This window comes from Antennarius striatus, chromosome 12, assembly GCF_040054535.1.
Source record: "Antennarius striatus isolate MH-2024 chromosome 12, ASM4005453v1, whole genome shotgun sequence".
NCBI lineage: Eukaryota > Metazoa > Chordata > Actinopteri > Lophiiformes > Antennariidae > Antennarius > Antennarius striatus.
Window position 1 is genome coordinate 16,314,237 of NC_090787.1, and position 27,695 is coordinate 16,341,931.

The 27,695-nt window shown below is 41.4% G+C and overlaps 3 protein-coding genes across 7 annotated transcripts; 1 reads left to right on the forward strand and 2 right to left on the reverse strand.

Moving 5' to 3' along the window:
• Nucleotides 1-360: 360 nt before the first annotated feature.
• On the reverse strand, nt 361-5,060 carry u2af1 (U2 small nuclear RNA auxiliary factor 1). Of its 2 annotated transcripts, none has more exons than XM_068329365.1 (8): nt 4,970-5,060; nt 2,837-2,924; nt 2,384-2,450; nt 2,229-2,278; nt 1,715-1,813; nt 1,466-1,599; nt 957-1,049; nt 361-868 (listed from the first exon to the last, which is right to left on the reverse strand). In XM_068329365.1, the coding sequence occupies exons 1-8, from the start codon at nt 5,011-5,013 to the stop codon at nt 739-741; spliced, it is 705 nt and encodes a 234-aa protein (XP_068185466.1). In that variant the 5' UTR covers nt 5,014-5,060; the 3' UTR covers nt 361-738. The 2 variants fall into 2 exon arrangements, with proteins under 2 accessions (XP_068185466.1, XP_068185465.1); XM_068329364.1 differs by having other exon boundaries at nt 363-868; nt 948-1,049.
• A 2,125-nt stretch (nt 5,061-7,185) lies between these two features.
• gabpa (GA binding protein transcription factor subunit alpha) lies at nt 7,186-13,257 on the forward strand. 3 transcript variants are annotated; one of them, XM_068328527.1, is made up of 10 exons: nt 7,186-7,415; nt 9,344-9,443; nt 9,529-9,673; nt 10,006-10,090; nt 10,210-10,434; nt 10,525-10,719; nt 10,840-10,896; nt 11,133-11,258; nt 11,948-12,140; nt 12,483-13,257. In XM_068328527.1, the coding sequence occupies exons 2-10, from the start codon at nt 9,367-9,369 to the stop codon at nt 12,703-12,705; spliced, it is 1,326 nt and encodes a 441-aa protein (XP_068184628.1). In that variant the 5' UTR covers nt 7,186-7,415; nt 9,344-9,366; the 3' UTR covers nt 12,706-13,257. The 3 variants fall into 3 exon arrangements, with proteins under 3 accessions (XP_068184628.1, XP_068184630.1, XP_068184629.1); XM_068328529.1 differs by lacking the exon at nt 7,186-7,415 and adding an exon at nt 7,442-7,770; XM_068328528.1 differs by lacking the exon at nt 7,186-7,415 and adding an exon at nt 8,015-8,779.
• Nucleotides 13,258-13,364: 107 nt separating this feature from the next.
• appb (amyloid beta (A4) precursor protein b) lies at nt 13,365-27,170 on the reverse strand. Of its 2 annotated transcripts, XM_068328525.1 has the most exons (18): nt 26,950-27,170; nt 22,756-22,923; nt 22,547-22,676; nt 22,342-22,454; nt 21,807-21,997; nt 21,434-21,645; nt 21,110-21,277; nt 19,138-19,271; nt 18,980-19,054; nt 18,105-18,263; nt 17,842-17,970; nt 17,590-17,689; nt 17,121-17,188; nt 16,759-16,897; nt 16,487-16,540; nt 15,736-15,827; nt 15,268-15,414; nt 13,365-15,182 (listed from the first exon to the last, which is right to left on the reverse strand). In XM_068328525.1, the coding sequence occupies exons 1-18, from the start codon at nt 27,007-27,009 to the stop codon at nt 15,081-15,083; spliced, it is 2,241 nt and encodes a 746-aa protein (XP_068184626.1). In that variant the 5' UTR covers nt 27,010-27,170; the 3' UTR covers nt 13,365-15,080. The 2 variants fall into 2 exon arrangements, with proteins under 2 accessions (XP_068184626.1, XP_068184627.1); XM_068328526.1 differs by lacking the exon at nt 21,110-21,277 and having other exon boundaries at nt 26,950-27,169.
• Nucleotides 27,171-27,695: the final 525 nt, after the last annotated feature.

Below are 27,695 nucleotides of genomic sequence, written 5' to 3' on the forward strand. Positions count from 1 at the left end.
TACAGTTGTATAAATCTAGATTTATGTTGTAATTATAATAGTCCTTTGCAAGTGCAGCTGCGTCTACTAAGTCCTGTCACTGGACTTTGTGATCCATGTTTGATGATGTATTGATCCTCTGATGACCTCACTCTACAGCCTGCACCACATGTCACGATGTTCAGCTGGGAAAGGTTTCATTTAGATTTACAATGTGAGTTTGAACATTTATTGTGAATATTGCAGGGAAGGGCACAAAATACCTCTTGGACTCAACATGATTCTCCTATTAATAACTGATCAAGCCTTAACAACCTATGATGTAATATTTGTGGATTTTATATTCAAAGGATGTGAGAAAAGAACTTTATTTAGAAATATTTTCTAAATATTCAGTGACTGAATTATACTTCGGAAGCTTATCACAGATGTTTTCTCACCATAACTAACACGAACATCAAATTTTATATCACAAAGACGAAGTCCAAGTCAAGACAAGTGTTGTCTCATCGTAGGAAACAAGAAATATTCACCAATCAGTCACGTTAAGTAAAAAGTTTCAATTTAATGAAGGTCAAAATCACTTTCAGAAATAAAAAAAAAAAAAAGCAAAGTTCTTCAATGCTGTCACAGCTTCAAACTCTGGTGGTACCTTTCAATTGTCCTACAGTGGATCTGGAAGGGTACAAACTAAAAAAAAAGAACAAAACAAAGAACAAAGAACTGGGGATGGATGAACAAGTATTCATGACTCGTGGTTCAGAATCTTCCTGAACGTTCTCGATCTCTGGAGCGGCGTCTCTCATGGTCGCGGCCCCCTCCGCCTCCTCGACCCCTGTCCCTGGAGCGAGATCTCCTCTCTCTTGATCGGGATCGAGACCTGTGGCGTCTGTGGATGTAAACAGGAAGGGTTGAGAAACGGCTACAACACAACTTCCTTTTTACATGCTTTGGTGGCCAAACATAACTGTTTGTACCCCTTCCTCCGGCGCCCGTAGAGCTCTCTCCTCAGCTCGCGTGAAATAGGCTTCAGGTGCATGAAGTTACAGAAGCCACCACGAGTGCATTCTCTGCAATGAGAGCAGGGAGGTGAAGAAAACAAACAGCATGACAGAAGAACCACATGTGAGGTGTTAGACTGGCAACAAAGAAAGAATTTTTTACACAGTCTCAATATCAGTGATGCGAAGTTTTCCTACTTCAACAGCCGCATCGATTGCCTTTAACTTAAAAACTATCATCATCAACCAACATCATCAGAAAAAACACGTCCTTTAAAAAAAGACAGCTACTTTTGCTCATTCTGTTCCGTGTTTCAGTGGCTTCCTGCTGCCTCAACGCAGCAAAGCATTAACGTACATGAACACACCTCATTTAGAGACCAGAATCTGCGTCAGCACATACCGATAACCTGGTATTGCTCTTAGGAATTGGTAGCTTCAGTAAGGTAACCTTCCGAGGCCGTCTACTGTCACGTAGGACTCACCCCATCTCATACTGGCGGCAGCAGGCTTCTCTGAAGTCTGTGACGGGGGAGAGCTCGGCGTGGATGGGCTGTCCGTTAAACCACCGGTTGTTCAGGTCGATCACGGCCTTCTCTGCATCCTCTTCGTGACGGAACTACAGACGATCAGCAAACGACAGAGACAGGAGCTGAAGGCTGAAATCACCAGCGGCAGGTCGGACACGATCGCAGGACAGCAGCACATTCACTGATTTACCGAGTGACACCCACCTTGACGTACACGTTTCCCACAAGATGGTCCCCGAGGTTGTCACACACGTTCATCTCCTCCACCTCTCCATACTTTTCTTCCATTTCTGTGAAGACCTCCTACAAAGACATAAAAATGAAACATGATATTGTATTTCTCAGTTTGGTTTTGGAAATTAAATGACAGTTGAATTCCAGAATGAGGTTTTTTTTTAACAATAACAGTTCTTACTTTCAATCTCTCTCATGCTCTCTTTGTGCTAGGTTTAATTACGCATGGGTCTTAAAAGTTTTGCAGCAATCTAAGTTTTTGGAGAAAATATTAGTAGTTTTGTATTTATCATCAATGAGATTTGAGTGTCTTTATCATTTATTAAATTTATCATTTAAATTATCACTTTATTGATATCAATCTGATCCATGCTACCCTTCTAACTTCAGCAGATTGTGAGGAAGGACATGTGAAAGTTTTTCCAGAGAATTGAGTTCAATGCAGACACAACAAACTAAAGACAACAATCATAACACCAGTTACCTCAAAAAACTCATCATAGTGCTCCTGCATCTCCATGTCACTGATGGCACCTACAACAGGAGATCAAGAAACGTAAAACAAAAGCCGTGGATGGATGTCAGGATGAATTCTGTCATCACCAGACATTTGACTTCTACGGGACATTTAACACTCACAGGTCAGACCATCGGCAGACTGAGCGCTGTTCTGAGGGTTCCGGTAAATGTTCAGGAGGGCAATTGTCTGTAAACAACAACAAAAACAACAAAAAACATTCTGGAGGTGATTTGTTTAAGAGGATTGAAGTTCAGAACTTTTAATATTTGTCATGAGAAACGAATCATTTCAACATTTTTATGTCGTGGTCCACAAGCAAATATGACAATCAGATGGAACCAATAATACAGCCTGTCAAGTTATATTTGAAATGTACCGACACAAAAAGACATTCCATCCTCACTGATCAAACATCTACTGCAAACATCGAGTTAAATATAAAATCTATTTGTCTTGCATTGAAAGTAAAACATGTTCTGCATCTTTCACAATATTTATATAACTGCTATTGGAATTACCGGTACTTAATTATCTTATTATTTTATGTATACTAAGACAATTTTAGACTTTACCTGGCTGAATGTCGGCTTATTATGTAATCTTGAGCAGCGGTCACCATGACGACAGGCACCAATTTTAAAATAAAAAGAGCAGTTGACCCTGGAGGGAAAAAGGAGAACAAAATGAGTGTTTTTTATAAAAGCTAGCATCCGAATACGAATACTTTCTCTGGGAGTATGTCATTAGTCTGGCAGGCTTCTGACAGTGTTAATCAAGCTGTGGTTCCTACATCAACGTAAATACGAAACCCAAAATAAGTTTAAGTTATTTGTACATTAACCATTTTCAGACACCTGATTAGGATAAGATACAGGTTTGTTCTGCTCGTCAACTTCTACCAACCAATTTTTTCCAGGAACAAAGAACCGTGTCACTGGTCATTCATAAGTAAATTTATAAGGTGTTCTGAATATATAAATGAAGTGAGCGCTCCCTTAGCCCGAGGTCCATCAAGCCTTTCACTAATAGACAATGGAATGACTGCTCCACTGTCAGCAGTCAGTCACGTCCACCGCTGGCACCCTGCTCTCCTCAAAGATCCCAGCAGGTTCCCGCTAAGCTCGTGTGATAGGTATAAACAGTCTGGAGTTATCAGACTGTTTAGGAGTTACAGTCTGGGAGGACATCTCTTGGACACCATCCACCGATGGTCATGCTCAGATGTTGATATCAGGAGTTTAAACGGGCAAGTAGGGGCCATACACATCAGAGTCATGTCACGAGTCACTATGATGAAGTTCACACACGTTGCATCAGCTTGGAATAAGATTTTTTTACAATGACTTTCACTGTGATTTTGAATCCAGCTCCGAGTGGCGTCATGGTTCTGGTTTCTACTGACGACCGTTACCTCAATGTGTTCTTCACACATTATTTAAGGTACATTTCTTAAGATTTTCAACAATTCTCAACTCCTTTATCAAGATCAATCTGTAGTATAAGCGTGTCCCTACTGGTGACAGGTCAGTCCACATAACATGTCCCCATTCCCCAGTGGTGTGTCTCCTTTGATTATATCTGCTTGCCGCGCCTCAGACACAGATTCTGACCGACTGCTGAGACCGATCATGTCACTGAGGAATAATCTGAGGTATGATGGAGTCTGAGCCCCACAACCTTACACAGATAGTGTGCAGACGGTACACAAAAACCAGACATATGAGTGTAACCAGTTTCTGGAGGACTGATATCACAGTTGTAGACCTGACAGTGAAGAAGACGTGGAGGAAGAAAAGGCGGTGCATATACAGCACTCATGCAGATTGTGATGTCGTTTTTGTTCTTTTTTTCTGACTCATAAAAGCATGATAAGCATTAAAAGTTAATGAAAAAGATATTTTAGTTTGTTATTCTGATATTAAAATTACTCCCAACAAAATCGTAGATGAACAGTCAAACAAATCATTTTACATCGTTTGACTGTATTTTGAGATTCCCATAAAAAAAAGTGAACTCAGAAAGTTTTATTCTTTTATAATACGGGTGATCAATATATTAATTAGGGAATGAATACTGTAGAAATTATTTAGAATAATTGTGAAGTTTGAGTGTGAGAGTTGAAAGAGACAAAGGATGAAGCATAACGTTGTTACAGCAATATTGATCAATGAATGCACACGTGCTAGGTCTCCTTCATCAATCTCGTTCTGATTCTACTTTCCAGTGGGTTTATAACAGGCCGCATTGGGGCTACATAACCGGAGCTATTAACCGACATAGTAAGATGATGCTTAACCCAGTTCGTTGTGTCTAATTGTTGACTTCCCTCAGCCACAAAGGCTTCCGTGGGATTCATGGAGCACCGAACTCTGACTAACTCCAATCTAGATGTTGCGTTCACATATCGCTTTAGCTCAATCTGTTCAGATTAACGACTTATTGGAGAAAATATCACTGAAACAGACCCTCGTTTCTGACTAGGATAGCATCGTTCCTGACCGGGAGCTAGCAACGCGGCGCGGCATAAATGTTAGCTTACTTGCTAGCACTAGCTATAGCTGAAGCTAAAGCTAATGCAATATTAACGTTATTAATTCATCAAAAAATACTCCTCTGTGAAGTATTACTCGTCACAGCAGACCTTGGAATAAATATCTGGTTTTATAAATATTCAACAACTCACTAAATGGAAATTAATTACTCACTTATCTTTCTCTGTCCCAAAAATGGATGCCAGGTACTCTGCCATCTTGGCCTGATCGTGGTCCGCTTGTGTTCACCGCCAGCAGTTGAATCAACACTTCCGCCGAACTCCTTCACAATAAAATGCAGTATAACGTAATTTACGCACTAAGTGCTTGTTGCTTGAGGAGTTTGTTTAAAATTAACAGTTTTTTCCCTTATTAACTTATAAATAGTATCTTGGCATGATTATAACAAAAATAATTATAACAAAAATAGTACCAAAAGTTGAAGCAACATTTGATTTCTCATGCATCACAACTGCAATGTTTAACTTTTTCAATAATCAGTCATTCCTGTGTTTCCCATCAACATTGATTATCGTATAACAGTAATCCTCATGGATTGGAACAAACTCCTAATCTTATTCTCTCAAATGACATCTCATATAAATCAGGCGCACAGCAGAGTCTGCAGAGGATATCAGTACACACACACACACACACACACACACACACACACACACACACACACACACACACACACACACACACACACACACACACACACACACACAAGCCTTAGCACGCAATATCATCTCATCGGGTTAGGTCGGATTAGGTCTCCCATGTCTCCAATAGTTTCTTGTATTTTCAGCATGTTCACAAGGGTTGTCAGTCTGAATCTGCTTCTGGCTACATAACACTGACACACAATACTGTAGAATGATGAGCATTCACTACATTGGTGATATCTCTGGTGAATATCCTGGCCTCCTTGTGAATGGCATGACTATGCTAATCATGGTAATCCTGATCATGCTTTTTTTTTTAAACTGTGAATGTATAACTTTTAATATTGGGAGAAAACCAGATGAAATGGCACTTTAGATCTGAGCATGTCTATTGTATTGTTAATGGTTAAAAACAAGATCCCAGCAACATCTGTTCTTGTAAGCTCATAGGCTGTCATACTACAGCACACTACACCATGTGTAGTTTTCTAGAAGTGGTGCCTGATTTGTTTACAGTAATTGTGTATATGCTACTATGGTTTGCTAAAAAATGTGCAGACTCTTTTTAGCCTACTTTATTCTTGCACATCATTTAAACTGCAGGTAAATTATGGACATCAGAAGTCACACAAGCCAAACCTTGTACAGTGGTTCATTTTTTAATGTATTTGGTTACTGCACAAACATCAAAGTTCTATAAAGTTACTGTGAAAACTGTCATTAATTGAGAGCACAAGACTTTATTTTGAAGGAAACCGGTAATACTTTAATAACATTTGTAATTTCGCCCTTTGGTGATGGCTTTCGAAATAAGAGTCGCTTTCATTGATTAACCTACAACAAAACGATTCAAACAAAATGCTTTATGTGCTCAGAAAGTATATCAATTCATTAGAACAAATACCTCGAAATTGAATCCACAAAAAATTTAAACTCTAATGGCCTTAAAAACTATCTTTGTTTTAATGGCACTATATTAACGATACAGTAAATTATTAGTTACAAGTGTGAATTATAACACAGACACTTGAAGTTCTGGGTAAAGAAGCAATGTTTCTGTACAGTTGGGGTCTGTTTTAAAGGGCTCTTATTAAAACAAAGTCCTTAGATACAATTTCTGATAAGTTACAACAGTATGTCTAATTGTCCAGATTACCAAGATAATTGTACTGTGAGTATTTGAGGGGGCTACAGTTTAAGTGAAGGTTATAATATTTTCAATGAAGAATAAATTATACGTATCGTACATGTTTTGCCACTGCTAACATGGCATTTAATATCATATCTTGTTATGCTTAACCTTTAGAAGCACATAAGAATGTAAAAAACTATAACTATGTCCAAAAATATAACCATCCCATATCCGTTTCTCCATGTACATAGACACAAAAACATTTTTAAACCATTAGCCGTGAAAAACGAAGCTGAATTAAAGAGAGGACAAAGGGTTGCTGCCTCTGGGCTCCATGTCTGGCACCCCCCCACTAGGTTCAATGTATCTGTGACACGGTAGGGGCCCCTTATCACCAAGTATTAGGTATTAGTTGATCTTTGAATTAAAAAAGACGGGAGAGAAATGCATGATATGCATGCATGATGCTTTAAAATAACTTTAAATTGAGGAAGAAATTGTCTTTAAGTGTGTTTAGTAAATTTTAATGGACCACAACAGTGATTTTTAAAGCAAACCAGTGTCACGAAAACACCAATTAAATTGTTGTACACAAACACACACACATGTGGGCGCTTAAATCCCCGTTATGATGAATCCCAAACGTTGCGGTGCTAAGTTTTAGGGTATCGTTCACTGTCCTGCCAGTTAGTCTCCGCCCCTCCGGTGTGTGTTGTTGACCAAAACTTGCATTATACGTCTCGTTTGTCTGAATTTTGGCCGCTTATCCACTACAGTTGAGCTGAATACACCCCAACAGCTGTTCAGACCGGGATTTGAAGAGGTATGGATGTTTATGCGACATTTACTTGTGCTAATGAAAGTGAATTGTCGCTCTGTACGAGGCCTGTTCATCGTGCTTTGGCTCTTCCCGCTATTTTTTTTTTAGCTTGCTAGTTAGCCGCCTATTTTCAAGTATGCTCATATTGAGAGCGTTGGCGTACTTCCGCTAATGCTATGCTAACACCACGTCGACGCCTGGAGGTGTTTTGTTTTTAGATCTGTTGAATATAAACTGATATTAACTACCTGTGGACAAACTTGGAAAGCTAAAAACAGTAAAGTGTTAGCCGGACTGCTAACAGTAAAGCTGATCAGAGTAGCTGTCGCGGTGCAGATCAGCGTTCAGCAAAAACACGGTACGTATACATCCACCAACGGCAGCTAGCCATCGTATATGGGAATATTCGCATTTTATATTCCTAATCCAGCATCATCGTAGTGGATTAAGCCGCTCTGTTTTCGCTATTTCTCCTCGGAAGCTTGTATCTGGTTTGTCCAGGTTGCTCTCGGAAGTCTCGCAGCGCAGTAAACCTTAGCCAGGATTTCCGGCTCCTTTCCATTTGCCCTATGCTGTTTTGTTTCCGTTTATTCTATTTCCGTTTCAAAACTTTTCTACTTGCCGAGTTCAACTGTGACTTGAGAAAGATTTGTTAAGGGACAGAATACACATGATGGAATATTTTAACCTTTGTTCAACACGCGGAGACCAATGCGTGGGTCATGTGTTGCCTCGCCTTGTTTTCGTTTGTAAAGTTATGGCTAATTTGTTTGTCTGTGGAGCAGCGAAATGAGTTAATGTGAGGAAGTTGCGCCACAAACACACACTTATGATGCGATTTTGTATTTTTTTTGGTATACTTCATATAGAAATGGCCTATCGGTTGGCCTTTAGTCGTCGAAGCCTCGCCCTCGAGTTGGCTAACGTTAGCATTTGGAGCAGTGAGTGAAGTGTCCCAGACGACCAATGAGGAGTCGAGGCTGAAGGCCTGAAGGATGTGAGAACCCGAGTTACACTGGGGACCCCGCACCCACTGACGCGCAGGAAACAGGAAGAGGGAAATAACTCACGATCAAACTAATACCCCGGTTTTATTTTTATTTTATTTTTTTTATTGTTATTCTTATTATTTATTTCGTTACTATGAGATATGGTGAAATCCAGGAGTGTGCACTGGATACCGGAAGGAATAAATCACCAGCAGACTTTTAGTGGGTTTGAAGAGAGCTCCCAGTCAGTCGCCCCCTTTTAAATAATGTTTTTGATAATAATCCACCTGTTCAACCAGAATTATTAATATATATTTTTGGTTAGGTTATGGAATAAGAAAATGTTTTGTCTTGTTTTTTTTTTTTTAATGTTGCCAGGTAAATAAAGGTATTTTACTGTCTCTAACTTTATGTGACTGTGCCATGTGCTTCTTTTTGGACCCTTGATCGTTTTACTTTTGTATCAAACAGCAAAAACAAACTGAAACAAAATGTTTCAGATAATTTTCCTGATGTTTATGTGACCCTGTGAGCACTGAAAGATCTTGCCTGTCAAAGATTTTAAACTTGTTGAAACCACAAAGAATTAATTATGAAACCAGAAAGCATTTAGAGTGTGCTTATCTTCTAATTAGCTCTAAATGTCATTAAGCATTAACATAGTATACATAAAATACTTATTATTGGAGATTTAATTCCAATGTAAAGCACACAAGTATCTATGCAGGAAAGTTCTAATACATTTTGAAAGAAGCGATTTCTAAGGAAGTCTACATGCTGTCAGCAGTATCATGTCTCTGCTTCTGTGTTGCTGTCTAGTGACTTAAGACAAATACCCCACTCCCCCAGCAGTGTTGAGGAAAGTGAAAATGTAATTCAGACAAACTGGCATGGGTAATCACATTACCTCTTCATGCAGCTATTTTTTTTTCTTTCCTACAGCTTGGCTCTTTCTATGAAACAGAATGTCTAAAAGTGAAACAGAAGAGATGATAGAGATTGAGATTGATGAACGAGAAAAACAGGCTTGCCTGGATGAAGGGTAAGTCAGGGGGGACTTTGAATTGTATTCTCATGGACATGAAGCAGACATACATTTGAATGAATTTCCCCTCTTTTTCATTTAGTGTTGAGGAGCAGACCATAACAGCCTCAGATTTGATTCAACAAGATATTGACATCAATGAGCCAGTTGGTAATTTGAAGAAGCTTTTGGAGCCCCGTATCCAGATATCACTGGATCCATATGACATCTGTTTACAGGACATTCAGGTAGCTATTTACATAGAGCACATCAAGATTTTGTATGATTCTGGATTTACAGTATTTTCCGCCCTATAAGGCGCACCTAAAAACCTATAATTTTCTCATAATCTCGTAGTGCATTTTATAATCTGATGCGCCTTGTATGTGGATTAATATTAGTATTGGTTAAAAACAAGATCGCTGAAAAAAAGCCGGCAGTCTGGCCGGCAGTCATGCCGCACCAGGAGACACCCTCACAAGGCACTACGCCCCCTAACAACTAAAATGTTGAACAGTTTGATTTTATTGAATTAAGTTGTGCCTCACATGATTCTGATTGGTTGTGCTTTGTTTTTTAGCTTCACCCTGATCACAGCCTCTTTGATCAGGGTGTGAAGACAGATGGCACCGTGCAGCTTAGCCTGCAGATCATAACCAAACCAGGTACTGATAAGATTTTCCAATATACAGAAGATAACTAGCACACACACATTAAATTTGATGTCCAGATTCGGTTGCAGAAAGATACACCAACTTATTTGGGTTTTTTTTCCCTTGTCAAGGTGAGGAGAAGTTGAATATTTTGGAGATAGTGAAGCCGGTAGAGACGGTGGAGGTGGTGATCGACCCAGACGCAGCAGGAGAGGAGGGAGGCCTGATGGAGGATGGCCAGCTCATTGCTGTAGAGCGATCTGGCCTGTCTGATGAGACATCAGAGCAGGTTACACGCTGGGCCGCGGCGCTGGAAGGCTACCGCAAAGAGCAAGTTCGCCTGGGCATACCGTATGGTGAGGAGTAAATAAATAAAGTCATATGCAAAAAGAAAAGATAAAAACTTGCTGTGGTTGTTAGTGTCTGATGTTCCTCTCTCTCTTCAGATCCCATGCTGTGGACAGCTGACCAGGTGATCCACTGGGCTGTGTGGGTCATGAAGGAGTTCAACATTGATGAGATGGAAATAGGCAGCATTCACATCCCAGGGCGAGAGCTGTGCACATTCAGCCAGGAGCAGTTCCTCCAGAAGGTGCCCAACGGAGAAATCCTTTGGAGTCACCTGGAGCTGCTACGCAAGTGTAAGTCAGAGGAAGTTGTTTCTGAGTTTCTGCAGTGGGTCTAGCTTGTACAGAGTTTGGGTGTTTGCCTGTGGATTTAAAAACCGAACTGAAAATCCGTCATCCTTATATTTCATACAGATGTACTGGCAAGTCAGGACCAGTCAGGAGGGGACGCCACTGTTACCATTGATCAACGTAAGTGTTTCACAATAAGAGTAAGAATTTTTCACCATCTTTTAACTGCATGACACATGGAAATGCCCCTCTAGATACTCTTAACTCAGTCAAGTTTGAATAATTGGATCATGTTCATGAATGAATGAACATAACATTCAATAAATAAGAGCTATACGCTTTAAATCACATCAGTATTTGCAGTTTTTCCTGTTGATTGGTGTCTTCGTCTTCACCCTTTCCATCTGGGTCTCCAGCTGTGCAGATAATCCCTGCTCAAGTCAGCACCCCCACGGCCATAAAGGTGTTGAAGCAGAACCGAGGCCCCAGAGCTCCCCGTATCTCAGGGGGAGAGGAGCGCAGCTCGCCTGGCAACCGCACAGGTAGTACTCAGTTACACAAAGGGACTCGGGGTTCTCTTTGTATCAATGCCTTATAAGCTGCTCAGGATTTAATGGAAGCAGCCTTGAAGCACCAAAATCCATCTGGGCAGAGCAGCTTGACACCATTGTTTGAATTATTTTTACAGCCCTGTTAATAATGTTCCGTTGCACAATCACCTAGTTGTATAGAGATGCAAAAATAAGGTGAGCACCGGCTTTGTAAGTGATTTGTGAATCTTCTTGTTTAAGTCATATTGTTTGCCAGAAGTACACACAATATTTTCCGCACTATAAGCCACACTGGACTATAAAGCGCACCCTTTAATAAACGACCTATTCGAAAACTTTCTTTTTCATTTATAAGGCGCACTGTCGGTTTTTCAGAAAATTAAAGGCTTCCAGGTGCGCCTTCTAGTACAGAAAATACTGTATATCTTTCTTATAACATAATCTGAGTTGTAGACTTTGAATCAGTCAAAGAAGCTGTTGGGCAATGGAACATTTTTGTAGTTTTATGTCACATTTAGTGGTTGATAGAGAATATAACTGGGTAATAAGATCAGCTTTACCTCAAGTGCTTCACAAATGTTTGATTCCACCATTCTTACACTGTTTTAATTCAATGCATCCATCATTTATGTGAAACGCATTTCTCTAACTATAACGTCTTCCTCTGAATACCATGGTAGGCAACAACGGTCAGATCCAGTTGTGGCAATTCCTGCTGGAGCTGCTGACAGACAAGGATGCAAGAGACTGCATCTCCTGGGTGGGAGAGGAGGGCGAGTTCAAGCTCAACCAGCCCGAACTCGTGGCTCAAAAATGGGGCCAGCGCAAGAACAAACCCACAATGAACTACGAGAAACTCAGCAGAGCCCTCAGGTTGGTTTAGTCTGCTTTTTTCTTCCCAACAGTATTTTTAAATAAGGGATTTTAATTAACTTGTATTTTAAAAAATTACAGAATTTGAAGTGAAACAGAATTTAATTGATTATATGTCGCTAAACATCAGGAAATTATGGCATCCTATTTTATATTTCTCTGACAGAGCATTTCAACTCTTTTGGAATTTCAGGAACACCACTTTAATTTGTCCACCGGTGTCAGATTATCCTGTAGAAAGACGTTGAATGAAGATGCTAGAATCATTGGTTTCATTCACTATCATAACTTTTAATCTGGTCTTCGTATTGTTGAGGTTCTGACTTTCGATCTGTCCTTTAGGTATTACTACGACGGGGACATGATCAGCAAGGTGCAGGGCAAACGCTTCGTCTACAAGTTTGTGTGTGACCTGAGAACTCTGATTGGCTACAGCGCTGCTGAGCTCAACAACCTGGTGACCGAGTGCGAACAGAAGAAACTGGCTCGGATGCAGATGCACGGCATTGGCCAGCCCATCACTACAGTGACACTCGCCACCACGGCGCTAGACAAAGAAAGTTGAAGGTTGCCACATCACAGCGCACTCTGGTTGCCAAAGGCAAACTTTACCCTCCACCCATTTAAAATCAATTCAGTTTTCTTCTTTATTTTTGAAACAACCGTGTTGATAAGGAACAGGAATACGAGGTTGTTCTCCAGTCAGTGTCGTTTAACAGTTATGTTATCGTCTTTACAGTTTAATCCGAGCAAAGTGGTGGCAGGTAAACAGTTTTTTAGCTTTTCTTTGACTCTAACCAAGAGAATGCATGTTTGGGGTGAGATGCTGAGTGTGTGTGCTGTTATGGGAAGCAGCAATTATTGTGTGCATGTGACCAAAAGTTTGATTGTGTGACTGAAACCCCAAAACTTTGTCTCGTGTTCCTCGTCTGTCGGTCAGGCTATTTCCAAATGTATATACCGGTACTACATGTTTTTGATAGACACAGGGACAATTGTATTTTCATACTTTGCATTTATAGAGAACCTGTTTTGTATTTTATTTAGTGTTTGTTCCCTACATTTTGGACATTTTCTGTCCACTAGGGGGAATAAAGTGGCAAGCAATTTTTGTAAAGTTTGAGTTATGTCATCTTTGAGCTTTAAAATGTCAGTTTTTACATTTTCAGCGCTGTATCGATCATAAGAAGAAACTGAAATGACAAAATTCCACGAAGGTGTATGTACATTCAAAATTTTATTGATGTTATAGTGAGTGTAGAAAGCTTTTTCTTACTCTATGCAAATGGTTCATTTGACTACACAGAGGAAAGTCACTGAATCAATGAGACGAAGAGCATCGTTTTTAAACAGTAGCCTCCAAAGACACCCACTGTGAAGATCAGTTCAAACAACATCCACCTGATAAGAGCTTCAGTTAGTGAATACATGTCAAAATGTAAAGAGGTGATATGTGTTGTATATCTATGGTATAAACACACAATATGCATGTCACATTCTGGTGTAATCCTTCCTGTTCGCGGTCCAGCTATAACTTGTCACAAGGACCGGCGAGAACTTTGACAGACATGCAGGTAAAGAAACAACACAAGCACTGTACATGTTTATACACCCAAAATGTAGAAAAATAGAATGTGTGAGCGATTATGTAAAGGAATGTGTGCACAGACAGGACCATCAAGAAAACATCTGATCTCTAGCCCAATAATCAGTTCATATAGTCAAATACTTTCAAGTGCTGCACTGTACAATATTGCTGACACAACCTGAAAGAGATAATAATTGTGACAGACAGGTGATAGAAATACGAGTGAGGGAAAAGAGGACGAGGTGGAGTTTGATGAAAAAAGTGAGACGGACATCCATAAAGAAAATATTTACAGTAGAGAACTGAAATGATAAAGGTGTGAGAACACTGTCAGAAAGCCTTCTTCACATTTGACTTCATTCTTTCTGCTAAAAACTAAATATGCAGCTGTGGTGTAAATTAGCATCAGGGACTTGACAGAAATTACTGTATATTTGGTGATAATCATGATACTTCCAATATGACAAGAGTGCATAGAACTCAAACAGTAACAAATTCATCTTCCTTTCGGATATTATAACACTTCATATATTACATATAGAGCGTTTTGCTCATGCAGCTAACACAACAGTGAAGCATGGAGTTGAGCACAAGCAAGTCAAGATTCAGTTAAAGCAAATCTGAGTGACGACAAAGCTGATTGATCTTTTTCTTCTTTATATCACAAAGGTCACAAAGAAGACACTAGAAATGTACAATCCCGCTAAAATATCTATTAAGAGGTCCGATTCCGAGGACCTCCACATACAGTATTCTTCATCTGTCATCAATATGTCATGCACTACATATACTTACAGCTAATCTCTGTCTGAATATATTATACATGAAAAATCAGAAAACAAAACATTCAATATTTTTTAACTTTAAGATATTCTGATAGTGTGTATTTTTTATGTTGTTGTTTTTTTTTCTTCTTTTTTTTAAAAACGAACCTGAAACACTTGGGGTTTAAGTGTGTGTGTGTGTGTGTGTGTGGAGGAGCCTCCTTTTGCCAGCTCTAGGAGCTGTTACGTCATCACACAGCACAGCTGTCCCCAGAGAGCAGGGATGTGTGGAGAAATGAAACCAATGACGGGGAATTAAACTGCCTGGGTTGTGTTTTCTGCTGTCGGCTGTGAGCACAGAGCTGCAGTGAATCTCATCAAATCGACGGTGACGCTTGCGTTGTGGTTGAATGAAACGTGCAGGTGGAAAGGGGAACCCTTGTCTGACCAGTTTGTAGAATGATTGTAAACTGTGTTCGCAGATTTCCTCTCCTTCGAGTGGGCGAGTGGGCTGAGGAGAGCTGGATCAGACCCCGCTGCTAAGGGGTGGGACATATCAGGAGGGGGTGGGGGGTGTCGACGAGCAGTTCAGTTCTGCATCTGCTCAAAGAATTTGTAGGTGGGATTCTCGTAGCCGTTCTGCTGCATCCGGGCCAGGTGGCGCTCCTCTGGCGTGACGGCTGCATCCACCTGATCACACGGACGAGTCGGAGAACAAACTGTTGAACCCACTGGTGACACAAAACCCCACTTATCGACTAAAGATGTTCTTTACCTCAATCACGCCATGATGGATAGAAGTATATTGTTTCTTCCTCAGCATCACCAAGGTAATGACGATGACAGTTGCTATGACAACCCCTCCAACCATTAGTCCGATGATGGCCCCTTTATTGGACCCAACGTCCTCAGCAAAAAACACCTGCCATTAGAAATAAAACTATTGAATTGTATCGGCAGAAAAATTGATTTAATGACATGAGTAGTGTTGAATCATTTCACTACATTTGCACGATAATTGTGAAAATTATATTTTCGCAACATGGAAAAAGGCATGAATCCTTTATAAGAAATTACCCTTGGTGACTGCTTTACAAATGGCAATAGAAAAAATAAAAAGGAGCTCAGTCAAACTAGAGTTATTAAACTGTGACTGTCACTAATCAGTCATGGATTTACACAACTTTTTCATCCATGCACTTTGTGACATGATATTGATACCAAACATCTTCAGTTTTCTCACCAGTTTTTGATGGTAAACTTCGTAGCCAGCACTTTGCCTTTGTTCAGTCTCCATCCTCACCTGGGGCATCTCCTCCGGCTTCAGAGCCGATACTGAAACACAGACAAGACACACACCAAGTACTAAATAATAATATACAGCAGTAAAGAAGCATTTTTGTTTCCCACACAGGATTTTTATTTCAAATGAATTTGTATTATTTGCTATTTAATAAAATTAAATGGCAAAAAGAGAAGCTTAGAGGTGTGACAGAAATAATGATCACATTATTTTACTCAACTTATGTATTGGTTTACATTAAACTGATCTATTAAATCCAGGATATTTATACAGTTTTATTTGGCAAATCAGTTGCCAATATTTTGCTAGTGTCGGCATGTGTGTGAAACAACACAATGTGGTGTTAATGTGCAAAGAAGCACAGTAATGTGTCAGGAAGGAATGTGACAGAGTAGGTAGCAGGATTTTAAATGATTTGTAATTCACCTCTTAATTATATATACTGTTACCCCCCAAAATGTGTCTACCCTTGAGCTTTGTGCAGAGTGCAGTTCCTCTACCAAGAAAACTCCAGATAAGTAATATCTGTGAGATTTCAAGTACATTCGTGAGTAAGAGTAAATGTCTTAGTTATCCCTGTATGAGGATTGTACTGATAAACCTTTTACTGCAGGTAGGATTAAAGGTCAGACAGGATTATCTTGCTTGAAGAGCTTGTTGGTAGTTTATGTAGACACACAGAGACACTCACCGGGTCGCGTAGGGAGTCCTCTGTCTGGGATTGGACGAGCATCAACCGGCTCAACTGCACAAGAAACACGAGGACAATTTTAAGAAAGTCAGAGTGAGCTGATCTCATAGTCCCTCATGTCACATTTCACAACAACTACACACTTTAAGGGTAACGCCCAACTGTAAGTCACCAGCATGTGATACTTTCACTTCACTGAGCTCCTGCTGTGTTATATTGGCAGGTAGGACTTCATCTTATGACATTGTAAGTATTGTGTCTCTGTGTGTTACCATGGTTCTCTGTGTTGGGCTGGTTGAAGCTCTCAGGGTGGATGAAGCCCAGCCCGTCCAGATCGAGGTCCATAGGAGCTGAGCTGTAGGCCTGATCGGGCATCAGAGCATCGTTACCGTAACTCACCCTGTTATCCATCTGCAGACAGAAAGGAACATTAATTTGGAGATGTCCCCCTATACTAGTAAGAAAATATAATCCCATCAGCCGTTCATGAGATGAAATCATCGAAACACCTCACTTAAAATTAAAATCCATCATCTCTACAGCGGTGATGTCACACAGCTTTGTCTTTTAGACACATCCACCTGTGTTTCTGTGTATATGTGCGTGCGTGCGTGCGTGTGTGTGGTCGACTCACCCTCCCATCGCTCTGCAGCGAGGAGACCTGCTGAGAAAGTTCCGACTGAACTCGCTGCACTATCACAGCTAGGATGAAGATGATGATGTCATGATAACAGAAAGGAAGGAAACGGATTAGAAGCATGCCTACAAACTGAAATCACTACAGGTTTATTATTAAAGGTGAAGACAAGCGATGCAGTGCTGGAACAACGCAGTACATCACAGGATCAAATCAAATTCATTATTTGGACTAAAAATGCTGAAAAATGTCACAAAATCTCGACATCATTGGTCACAGAAATCTGAAAATATTGTCATTCGAGATGCAGAAATGTGAGTTTTTAGCATTAATTCTTAAAAAGACATACAACTTTAATTCTAACAAGTAATAACCTAAAACTAACGTGTAACATTTTAGCACATAGACAGGCAAACAGGTGAGAAGAAAACACTTGTAGACTGTTGTTCACACAGCTGAAACTTACAGACTTGGTCTTGGATCTCGTTGGCTACATCAGGCACCTTATAGAGCAGACCCAATGACTGGTTCATCCTCTCGTCAATCACATGGAGGTGGGTCAGAACCTACAGGAAAGGAGAGGAACTCCCGTTTAGTTTTGTTTTTCCAGTCTTATTCCATTTTTAGTCCACACAGAGGGTGAAGAAACACAGGAGTCCTGCAGAAGGTAACAAAGATTTGGGCCCAGCTGATGGGTTTTAACTGGTGAGGTGCTGACCTGAGGTCGGATCTGCGAGGCCTTCTTTGGATCGACTGTGCGAACGTGCTCGTAGTGCTTCAGCGTGCGCTGCTTGTCCTTCTGCTCAGCGCGGACGTACTTCTTCATCAGACTCAGCACCTGACGAGCCTGGTGACGAGTCACATGATGAGCTGCTTGTACAGCCACACTAACTCAACATCCTCCTCTCCTTCTATTGACACAACTGTACCATCTCTCATACTTTGTGATGAGTGTGTACGTATCCGTGTGTGTGTGTGTACCCGTGGAGGGTTGGCCTGGAGGGCACTGAGGTAATTTTCCAGAGCCAGACGTCGGCGGCTGTTGATCAGGGCCTCCACCCGCACCATGTGTGTTTCCACCAGCTGCTGCCTCTCTCCGGCCGCCTCCTGCTCCAGATTCTCCACCCTCTCCTGGAAGTGCTGTCAAACCAGCAGAGAAGTACATCTGATAACAAACACTTTCAGATACAGTCAATGGTCATTGTTCAAGAAGTGTCTTATTTTATCAAATTTATTTCAGGAGAAAAATTTTTTGGTAGCAGTTATATTTTAGTTATTAGTTTTGAACTTGCACTTTTACTCTCCTGTAAATCTCAGTATGGTATGAGGTACTAGATATTTGATACTGTTAGATTTGGGATTCACAGTGAATGCCTTTTAATCTTTTTAAATAAAAACAAACTCTAATCTAATTCCCAATAGTGACCAAAGAAATTTGATCAAAGATTTTCAAGCAGTCTGTTCGTAACCCCACTGACAAACAACCCACTACAGTGGTGGAGATGTGTCCCTGACTGTGGTAAAGTGTACTTGAGCAATGTTAGCTTGTGAGTTACGGTAGCCAGCGGATCAATATGTTGGCAGCAACCCGAATCTTATTACATCTGTTATCTGATTGGAAGTCAATGCAAGCGGCAAAAAAGAAAATAATCAACCGTCCAAAAAAAGATTTTCCTAATCATTGATAGAAGGTGAAAAAACAGTCTGTTCCTGCTGTACATAATCAGTTATTTAACCTTTTATTATATTTATCATATATCTTACTTCTATACTGACAAATGGACACTTCTGCCTGATCACCTCAACACTGTCTTCAGTTAAATCCTCACAGGTGTGGGGATAGCTGCATGTCCCACCTGGATGACAGCTTTCTTGTCAGCACGAGGAAGGTTCTTGGCCTGCCTCTCAGCCTCTTCCCACTCCCTCATCACCTGGATGAAAGGAGGAGAGTTCATCATTACGACAAACTTCCAAAATGTGTCGGTTTACAGTGAAAGTAGACAGACACACAAACCTGGGACATCCTTTCACGATGCTTGGCCTCCAGGCTCTCCTTAGCCTTCTGGAAGTCGGCGTGTTCGTTGTCGTCTCCTGGAGACTCAAGGTAATGATCCACAGCGTCTGGAGGACTGGGGGCCATGGTGGGCACTGGGGGAGAGTAGACAGGACAAAAATCAATGAGTGTAGGAAAGAGATAACAGTGTATATGAGACAGAGTGACTCAGAGGGTAATAAAGAAATTAATAAAAGATGTACGACGGTAAATATGAGACACACGATGATTCAGTGCATCTGAAACACACAACGCATTCCAAGACACACAGACAACAGTCATGATGAAACTGATACGACTGTTTCAGGTTGGTTAGGTTCACACGCAGACGTCTTATAACACAAACAATGTAATGGTGTAACACACACGTTATCTGAGGACAAAAGGTGATTAGGTTCCCAGTACTTAATGTGGGAGCATGAAGATAAGATTAAAAGTGTCGAGTCAGGATGAGGGCAGATGCTGCATCACTGAGGAGTGTGATGCTTCACTGGAAACAACAAACCAGCTCATGAACCTAGAACAATAACAGCAAACAACTCAGCAATCCCCAGCAACCGGGTCAGTCCACTATGCTGCGAGACATGCAGACACACACGTAGAAGTACATGCACACACACCGGCATTCCTGGTCCAGTGTTCACCTTGTCCACATGCTGTCAGGTCTGTTAGTGCTACTGGTCAGAGAACCATGAAATGAGGAATGAAATGGTTTCGACGTGACTTCTAGACTACTGTGGCTGCGTTCCAGAAGTGACACTCACTTTCCTTCAGTGTTAAAACGTTAGTCAGCCTACTGATGGCTGACAACAAATAGATTTTTGGCGTATGATTTATTTCACTGTCAACAAATCCCATGAAACGACCAAAATGTTGAATGAATATAGATGTAGGTTATTCTTCTGTTCTATATGCCTCCAAGGATACAGCAGTAAAGCACACAGATATAACAAAAGCCTTGTCTTTAAGAGCTCCCACGTTCATTACAAAGATCGCTGCAAGGATAGCTAGAAAACACACAAACCTCCACCAACACCTAATGAAATGCTCGATTGTTACACCGGGGCACAACACACACCCCAGTGATGATGTCGCTTTGCTCTGATGTACTTCATGCTGAATTAATCAATACCATCTAATTCCTTGACCCTGGAAACATACTATTAGCATGAGTAGCAATAGCATTTGGAATCATCAAAGGTATAGTTTTCCATAATAGTGTATTCATTAATCTCCACCACTCTGTTACTATAAGGTGATCCAATATAAATTAAGAACCGTCCAATAAATATTTTAACTATGATGCAATCATGAAAAACAAATGTTGTAAACGCTCTGACCCTAACCTGAACTCACAGGTTAGAGTTCATCTGTGTGACCCACATCAACATCCTACTACACTTGTGGGGAGATGCCTCCCAACACATGTCATATAAATGCACTGATCACTTCTTGAGATATTTGGTGGAGAAACAGACAAACAAACATGGGTGACAGTATTAAAATAATTCGCTGTTTACTCCTGTCTCATGCAATACTAGTTTTTCTGACTCATTTCTAAGGATTTGCTTCTCAAAGAAATCAGTTCAGGACTATGTTCAAATATCCTGAAAAACCAATTAATACACTGCTGGTTTTAGTCTGGTCATTGGAAAATCATTGACCAATGAGCCAAAGGACCAGATTTTCTTTTTGTGAAACTTCAGCCGCCAACAAGGTCCTTCCCAATGAAGCATGTTTTTATCTTGCTACAGAATAATCCTTTAAATTTCAACACAAAACCAAAAAATTAGCCCCTGAGTGGTTAGTGGTTGAGAGCCACAAGACATTCAGAAAGTGAGAGACAGAGGAAGAAACAGATAAATGATCTGCAGCAGCCTGAGGACAGGAGTCAGGCTCCGGGTTCGGACACGGCTCCGGCCCTTGGACTTACACGAGCTGCTGCAGACGGCTAGACAGTACTCCTCCGACTCAAAGTTATTCCTGTTGCCCCCACAGCCCCCAAACAAGAAGGGAACGCAGCGGCGCTTCTTGGGCATGAAGTACCAGCGCTCCAGCATGGCATGACAGGGGCCTGACTCAGCACGAGCCCAACACACAGCTGAGATGTGTCCACACAGGCAACGTAAATGTCAAATAAAAGTGAAGGCAGAACGTGAGCATCATCATGAAAAACATAAAAGTGGAAAATGACGGAAATAAAAATACAACGAATCCATGAAAACAAGCGAGCTCCGTGTTTCTGTTCGCTTCTCACCTCGAACGACTTCTTCGATTGATTCGGTGGTGGTGGTGGTGGTTGTCATGGCAACGTTACCACCACGCTCATCGAAATCCTGCTCGTCGGTTACTTCGTCCTCGTCTTCATCGCCGTCTCCATTTTCATCTCTATCGAGGATGTCTGCTTCTTCGTCCTCGTCTTCATCGTCCTCTGTCGTTGCAGGCTGGGCGTCTGACGGATGTGACATGCTGCACAGAGAGTAGCCAGTTCAGTCAATGTGTGTGTGTGTGTGTGTGTGTGTGTGTGTGTGTGTGTGTGTGTGTGTGTGTGTGTGTGTGTGTGTGTGTGTGTGCGTGCGTGCGTACAAATGTCCAGACTGCTTGAACAGGTGACAGATGTGTGATGATACCTGTTATCGGAGTATTCCGCCTCAGCTCCGCCCCACCAGACATCTGACTCCTCCCCTTCCAGCTCGGCGCTGTCTGACTCGTGCTCTGCCTCCGACGGACAGCAAACAAACTCCACCCCTCGGAAACGGTCGATACCGCATGGCAACAGCATCCCGTAGTCATGGAGATTCATGGAGCGGTCTCCACAGGACTAATTTTAATAAGAGACATTAAAAATGACTTCCTAAAGCACTTGAGTGGCTTCTAACGCCCTAAACGATTTAACCTTAGTGACTGGAGTTAAAGAGTCCCAATCTCATTATTCAGTTCTGTTCTTACATGAATACAGTAGAGGTTAGCAAAATAAATAATTGGGGATGCTTGTCTCCAAGGTGTATAATCAGACCAATAATAAAATACCAGATTACCCTGGCAGCAGTGTGGAGAAAAGGAAATTAAGGGAAGCCGAATAGATATATGGTTGATATAATGACAACGAAAGCATTACACAGATAAAATATAATATATAATCTTAAGCGTAATGTTCACCCTCACCTCTTTGGCCACAGTGTGCCAGTGCAGGTGACTCTCACACTGGTCCATGCGTTCCTGGTGAAGGAACTTGCACTTGTCAGGAACGAGCAAGGCGTCACTCACAAACTCTCCAACTGCAGGATAAAGATCCCGTTGTTCAGTACTGGTAGAAGATGTAAACCCCCCCTGTTCAGTATCATCCATGTGCATCGTTAAAACGGCTCACCCAGGCAGCGGTAGGGCACCACAATGTGCGTTTGACTGCGACACTGCTTGCGGCCCTTCTTGCACCAGTTCTGGATGCTGATGGGCTGATTGGCCTCCACAACGTTGGTGATCTGCAGCTCTGGGTAAACCTGGAGAAGAGACATTGGTTGTTGTTTACGTTCTGTGCGATGAACTCAGCACTGATTTGTTCCCACGCTGATCACGTACCTCCTGGCAATACTGCAGGATTCCCTCTTTGGTGCCCATGCAGCTTTTGGTGCCGGAGGGGTCAGATTCCCATTTGCCACTCTGCACATTGATGTGCATGTTGAGCTTCCCACAGAACATGGCAACCTGGGGCTCCGTGAGCAAACCCACTGAGTCGTCAGCAGGCATCTGGACGAAGAAGGGAAAGTGAACAATTCAAATCAACTGTACCAGAATGGGGTAATTATAGCTTATGAAGGGCCCATTTAGTGTTTCTACTTCCTTTCATAAACAATCATGCATACCTAGTGTTTCTCTATGTAGTACTGCAGTAAGTCAGTCAGAGGGATGAATGCTTCTTTTATGAACTCATTAAAATCAATGTGTATTTAAGTTACTGCCCTTTGAAAGGACGTTTTAGTCTGGTCACTTAAGTGCTTGCTTATGTGGGACAAGTTGGGTTCTATAAGAGCAGGTCTTACCCTGCTCCACCTGGAAAGTGCCTTGAGACAACTTTTTATTATGATCTGGTCTAAACATATAAAACTGTACTGTCCTGCATAACGACAAATAACACTAGTTCATTCCACGTTGTTGTATTTTTCATTTTATATATTAAAGAAAACGCTACGAGTGTTAGAGGGAAGACTATAAAGCCTATTCTAGCAACAAATAGAGAAGTCTGTTGAACCAAAGGCTACTAAAACAGAACTGTGAGTAATTACAAGATGAAAAACACTAAAAATATTGATGTTGTATTTAACTTGAATCCCATGTTTTCATTTGGGCATCTTGCACCCACGTGACGCCGGGGAACATTTCTTTTTTTGGCCGTACTACAATTAAGTTTAATTGCACATCCACTACAGTAGGTGCTAACACTAGACTCAAGGGGTTTTTGTGTATATGCAGCACAGAGCAGGAGATATGAAGTACAGTAAACAAACCCTCAAGGGTCACTATGGAAAAATATTTAATACGGACAAAAAGAAAGGTGGAGAGAGACAGAGGCGATGGACAAAAAACAGTTTTCTGAAAGCTAAAATGAGGAAAAATGGCAAAGTTGCGTTTGACTTCACTGTGACTACGGTGGGAAATGAGAAAAGACCAGTGTGTTTACTGCCTCTAAAAATGTTGGCAGCAGACAGCATGAAGCCAAATAAAGTAAAGCGTCACTTAAAGGCACTACACTCTGATCACAGCGATAAGTCGCCTGAGTGTTTTCAGCAAAAACAAGCACAAGATTCCCAAAAATCATCCTGCTTTATGAATGCTACTTCAGTATAACAGTGAGCACTGTTAGCTTCATATAAGGTGGCGTACTGAAGTGCAAAAAAACAACCCACAGCTGATACTGCTTGCAGCTTTAGACATGGTTTCTGTTATGCTGGATGACGCAAGTGCTGCAAAAACAAAAACTATTCTTCCCTTTTTGTAAATATGTCAGAGCCACTGCATTTTGGATCGCTGAGGAGCGATCCAAAATGCTGGAATGTTTCCTGAGTGGGAGTGGACTAAAGTGGGAGAACTGCATTGGTGTTTGCAGTGATGGTGCACAGACCATGGAAAGGATGAGAGATGGATTTTGGGCACTCATGAAGAAGGCCTCACCTCAGGCTGAGTGGACACACTGTGTTATACACAGAGAAGCACTGGCATCACACCACTGTTCCTCTGAATGACATAAGACTGACATTATAGGTGTAATCAAGCCAGACCACTAAGAACAAGAGTCTTCTCTGAGTGAGGTGATGGGAGCTGAACATCAAGCTGTTTCACACTGAAGCATAGTGGTTGTCATGAGGAAAAGTCTTGTCCCAAGTTTTTGAGCTCAGAGGGCAGACAAGAATATTTTTGGAGTAGAAGCGAAAGTATAAAGTCGCAGAAAGATTTAGTTATGAGAACCTCCCGGTGAGATCGACCTACCTGTGTGGAATATTTGGAGAGCTAAGTGAACTAAATCTACAGCTTCAAAGGAAAGATCCCTCAGGTTACACACGAGGTCAGCTCTTTCACTCAAAAGCTTGTGATGTGGGGCAAGAGACTTGATGAAGGAAATACTGATTTATTCAACTCGCGTGAATTTGTTGGCATTACTGGGTATGATGCCACCTCAGTGATTCCATCACATCTGACTCCGCATTGGGACTGAGTTTCATATCAAGGACATTGAGTGGATTCTGGCTGGGTGTAGTGAGACAGTGAACACCCTTAGGGCTGAGGGCTGTGGGCGTTCTTCTTCCTTTAGAACATCTTATGTTTGTGAGCCTCACTTCTCTTCTGCACTGAAGATCAGAACAGGTCCCAGCTAAAGATGACCATGAGCTGAGAGTTGCAGTAATAAGGTTCAAACCCCACTTGGAAAAGCTGTCTAAAGCAAAGTTTGATCACTGTAGCCACTGATGCAGAATTCATTATTTTGCTAAAAATAATATCAGGACAAATTGTTTTATTTATTTTTGTTTTGTATGTTGAAGTGTTTTATATATTTTGCTCCTATATTAATGATGCATATCAATTTGAATTTATTACGACTCACTGATTTCATTTAATTTTATTTTTGAACTAGAAGAAGGCAGTCACAGACAGTCAAAATTTTACCCTGACCTACTTGCATAGGTCAAAGATTAAAGCTAGTGATCTGACCTACTTCTATAGATCAAAGCACTAGCTTTGATCTATGGTGTTACTCACACTGGCCTTCTCCTTCACCTTCCTTTCCAATCTTGTTGAGTGTACAAGACTTAAAATTTGACCTTGACCTAGTTTTCTCAAGGTCAAGGTCATCATCTTTTTACATACCTTTTGCTGCCCGAGTAATGTGCTTTTTGTTTCATCTTTCTATCTGCAATGTTTGCAAAGATATTTGGTGGACTAACGGATGAACAGACGGACGAACACACAAACACTGACAATTACAATACACCGCCGTTTTGAAACTGGATGTAATAAGTCATTTTTTGTGTATATTACATTATTGGAAATGAGAGATTTAATTTTCCCCTGAAAGAGTTTTACACCATTAAATTACTGTTTAATAAGCATCAAGACACTAGTTTGCACTATGAAATAAGAAAAATCCGAAAAACAAGCAAACCAGTAAACAAATATCTTTTTTACGCTTCAGAACACTTTTTCATGTACTGTAACTCAATTTTTATTTTTTTTATTTTTTTTTTTACCTTTAACATATTTTATAATCAATGTCAGCAGCAGCTCTGCTGTGAGGCTCCACAGTGGGTCAGATCACACTGCGCCCCGGAGGAGCTTAAAGTGTAGCAGCGGAGGGTTGCGGTCCTGCTCCTGCTCATCCTGCTTCCAGCTGATCCTAAACGCTGCTCCGTTCCGGGGTCCAGCGCAGCAGCCCCAGCACAAGCAGGGGAGCTCTGCTCCCACCGGCGCCATCTTGCTCGCGTCAAGCTAACACTGCATCCTTTTTTTTTTCCATTCCCCTCAGCAGGAACACCAGCCCGCAGACACGACCAACTGGGTCAAAGTAGCCACTGAAGCACAGAATATATCTAGATGTGCATTAACATCGAAACATGACAGCAGCAGAGTCCATGTTGAAGCACGATGAGCTGTTCGTGTTGTATTCGTTAGCCTGGAACAGAGGCTCTGATGGGGAACGGATCCACACTCACACGCGACATTACAGCTGTTGCCATGCCAATATCTTTTTTGGAAATAGCTAGCTAACGTTAGCTTCGCATATCGTTATACGTGATAATTATAGCTATGCTACTTAACCTAGTACCTATTAAGCAATAAAATGATAATAGACATATTTAGATATTTAACAGAGTTGGGGGGGGGGAAATATCTCCAAAAAGGCAAACCAAAACACGTCAAACATGGAGAGCCGAGCTGTCAATCACTGACACCAAACACAGGCCGCGGTAACGTTACCTCCATCATTAACTAGTTCCGATCAACCAAACATCAAATATCGATTGATTCCGACAAGAAAATGACCGAGACTGTTTCTGAAATTCATTTTACTGAACAATAAGAAGAGCAGCCCAAGGAAAAGCCTCGTCACGCCGTCTTTAATTCCAGTTCGGTGGTTGCTGTTAACCGAGCCTTCAGCCGTTTTTGCCCGGGTGGTTGGTACTGATGCCGGCTAAAAACCAGCTGCGGGCCCGGGGAGCAGCAGCGGATACACGACCCTCCATACTCCCACAATGTGAGATTTTCTCGGGTGTAGCGACTCACCTCGGATGAAAGCGTCAAGGTCGCCACCAGTAACAGCAGAAACGCCGTGAGCTCCCCCATGCCGAACTCTCGGTGTCCAGCTCTCCGTAACACCGACCAGCGATCCGCTCAGAGGAACGTTAAAGCGACCAGGAGTCGATGTGTCCACACAGCGGAGCCCGATCCCGTCGACCCCTTCCTGTCTCGCGCCAGACGGTGACGGTGAGGCTGGAGCTCGAGGGATGTTTCTGGTGGTGGGTGGGAGGGGGCGGGGGAGGGAGGCTGGGGCCGCGATGGGGCGGGGGGTGGTGGGTGGTGGGGGCCCTGCTTCCTAAGGGCCACACTGAGGAAACTACACATTGTTCGAGAATTAAGTAAAAAAAAAAGTGACAAAGAGTACAGACTTAACATTTCATGAGATGCGTCAGTCATTTCAAGTAATGAATAAATATATTCTTACTATTATGGTACTCAAAATGTATAATGTAGGCTTGAAAAACAGCAGAATTTATTTTACCTCAAGAAAATGCATCCCTGGAATGCGCTTCAAGAAAAATTTGTGCATCCCAACATGACGTTTATGCATCCCAAAAGTAATAACAGAAACGTACGCAAGGATTAAGTTTTGCCAATAGTGCATGATAAAAACCAAACAAACTGTTAATTTAAATGATTTTATTAATAACAACGTTTAAGTAAAAAGAGAAAAAGTAAAATTATGTATTAGTTTTATAAAAATTGTTAAAGACTGGTTTTCATTTAAAAAA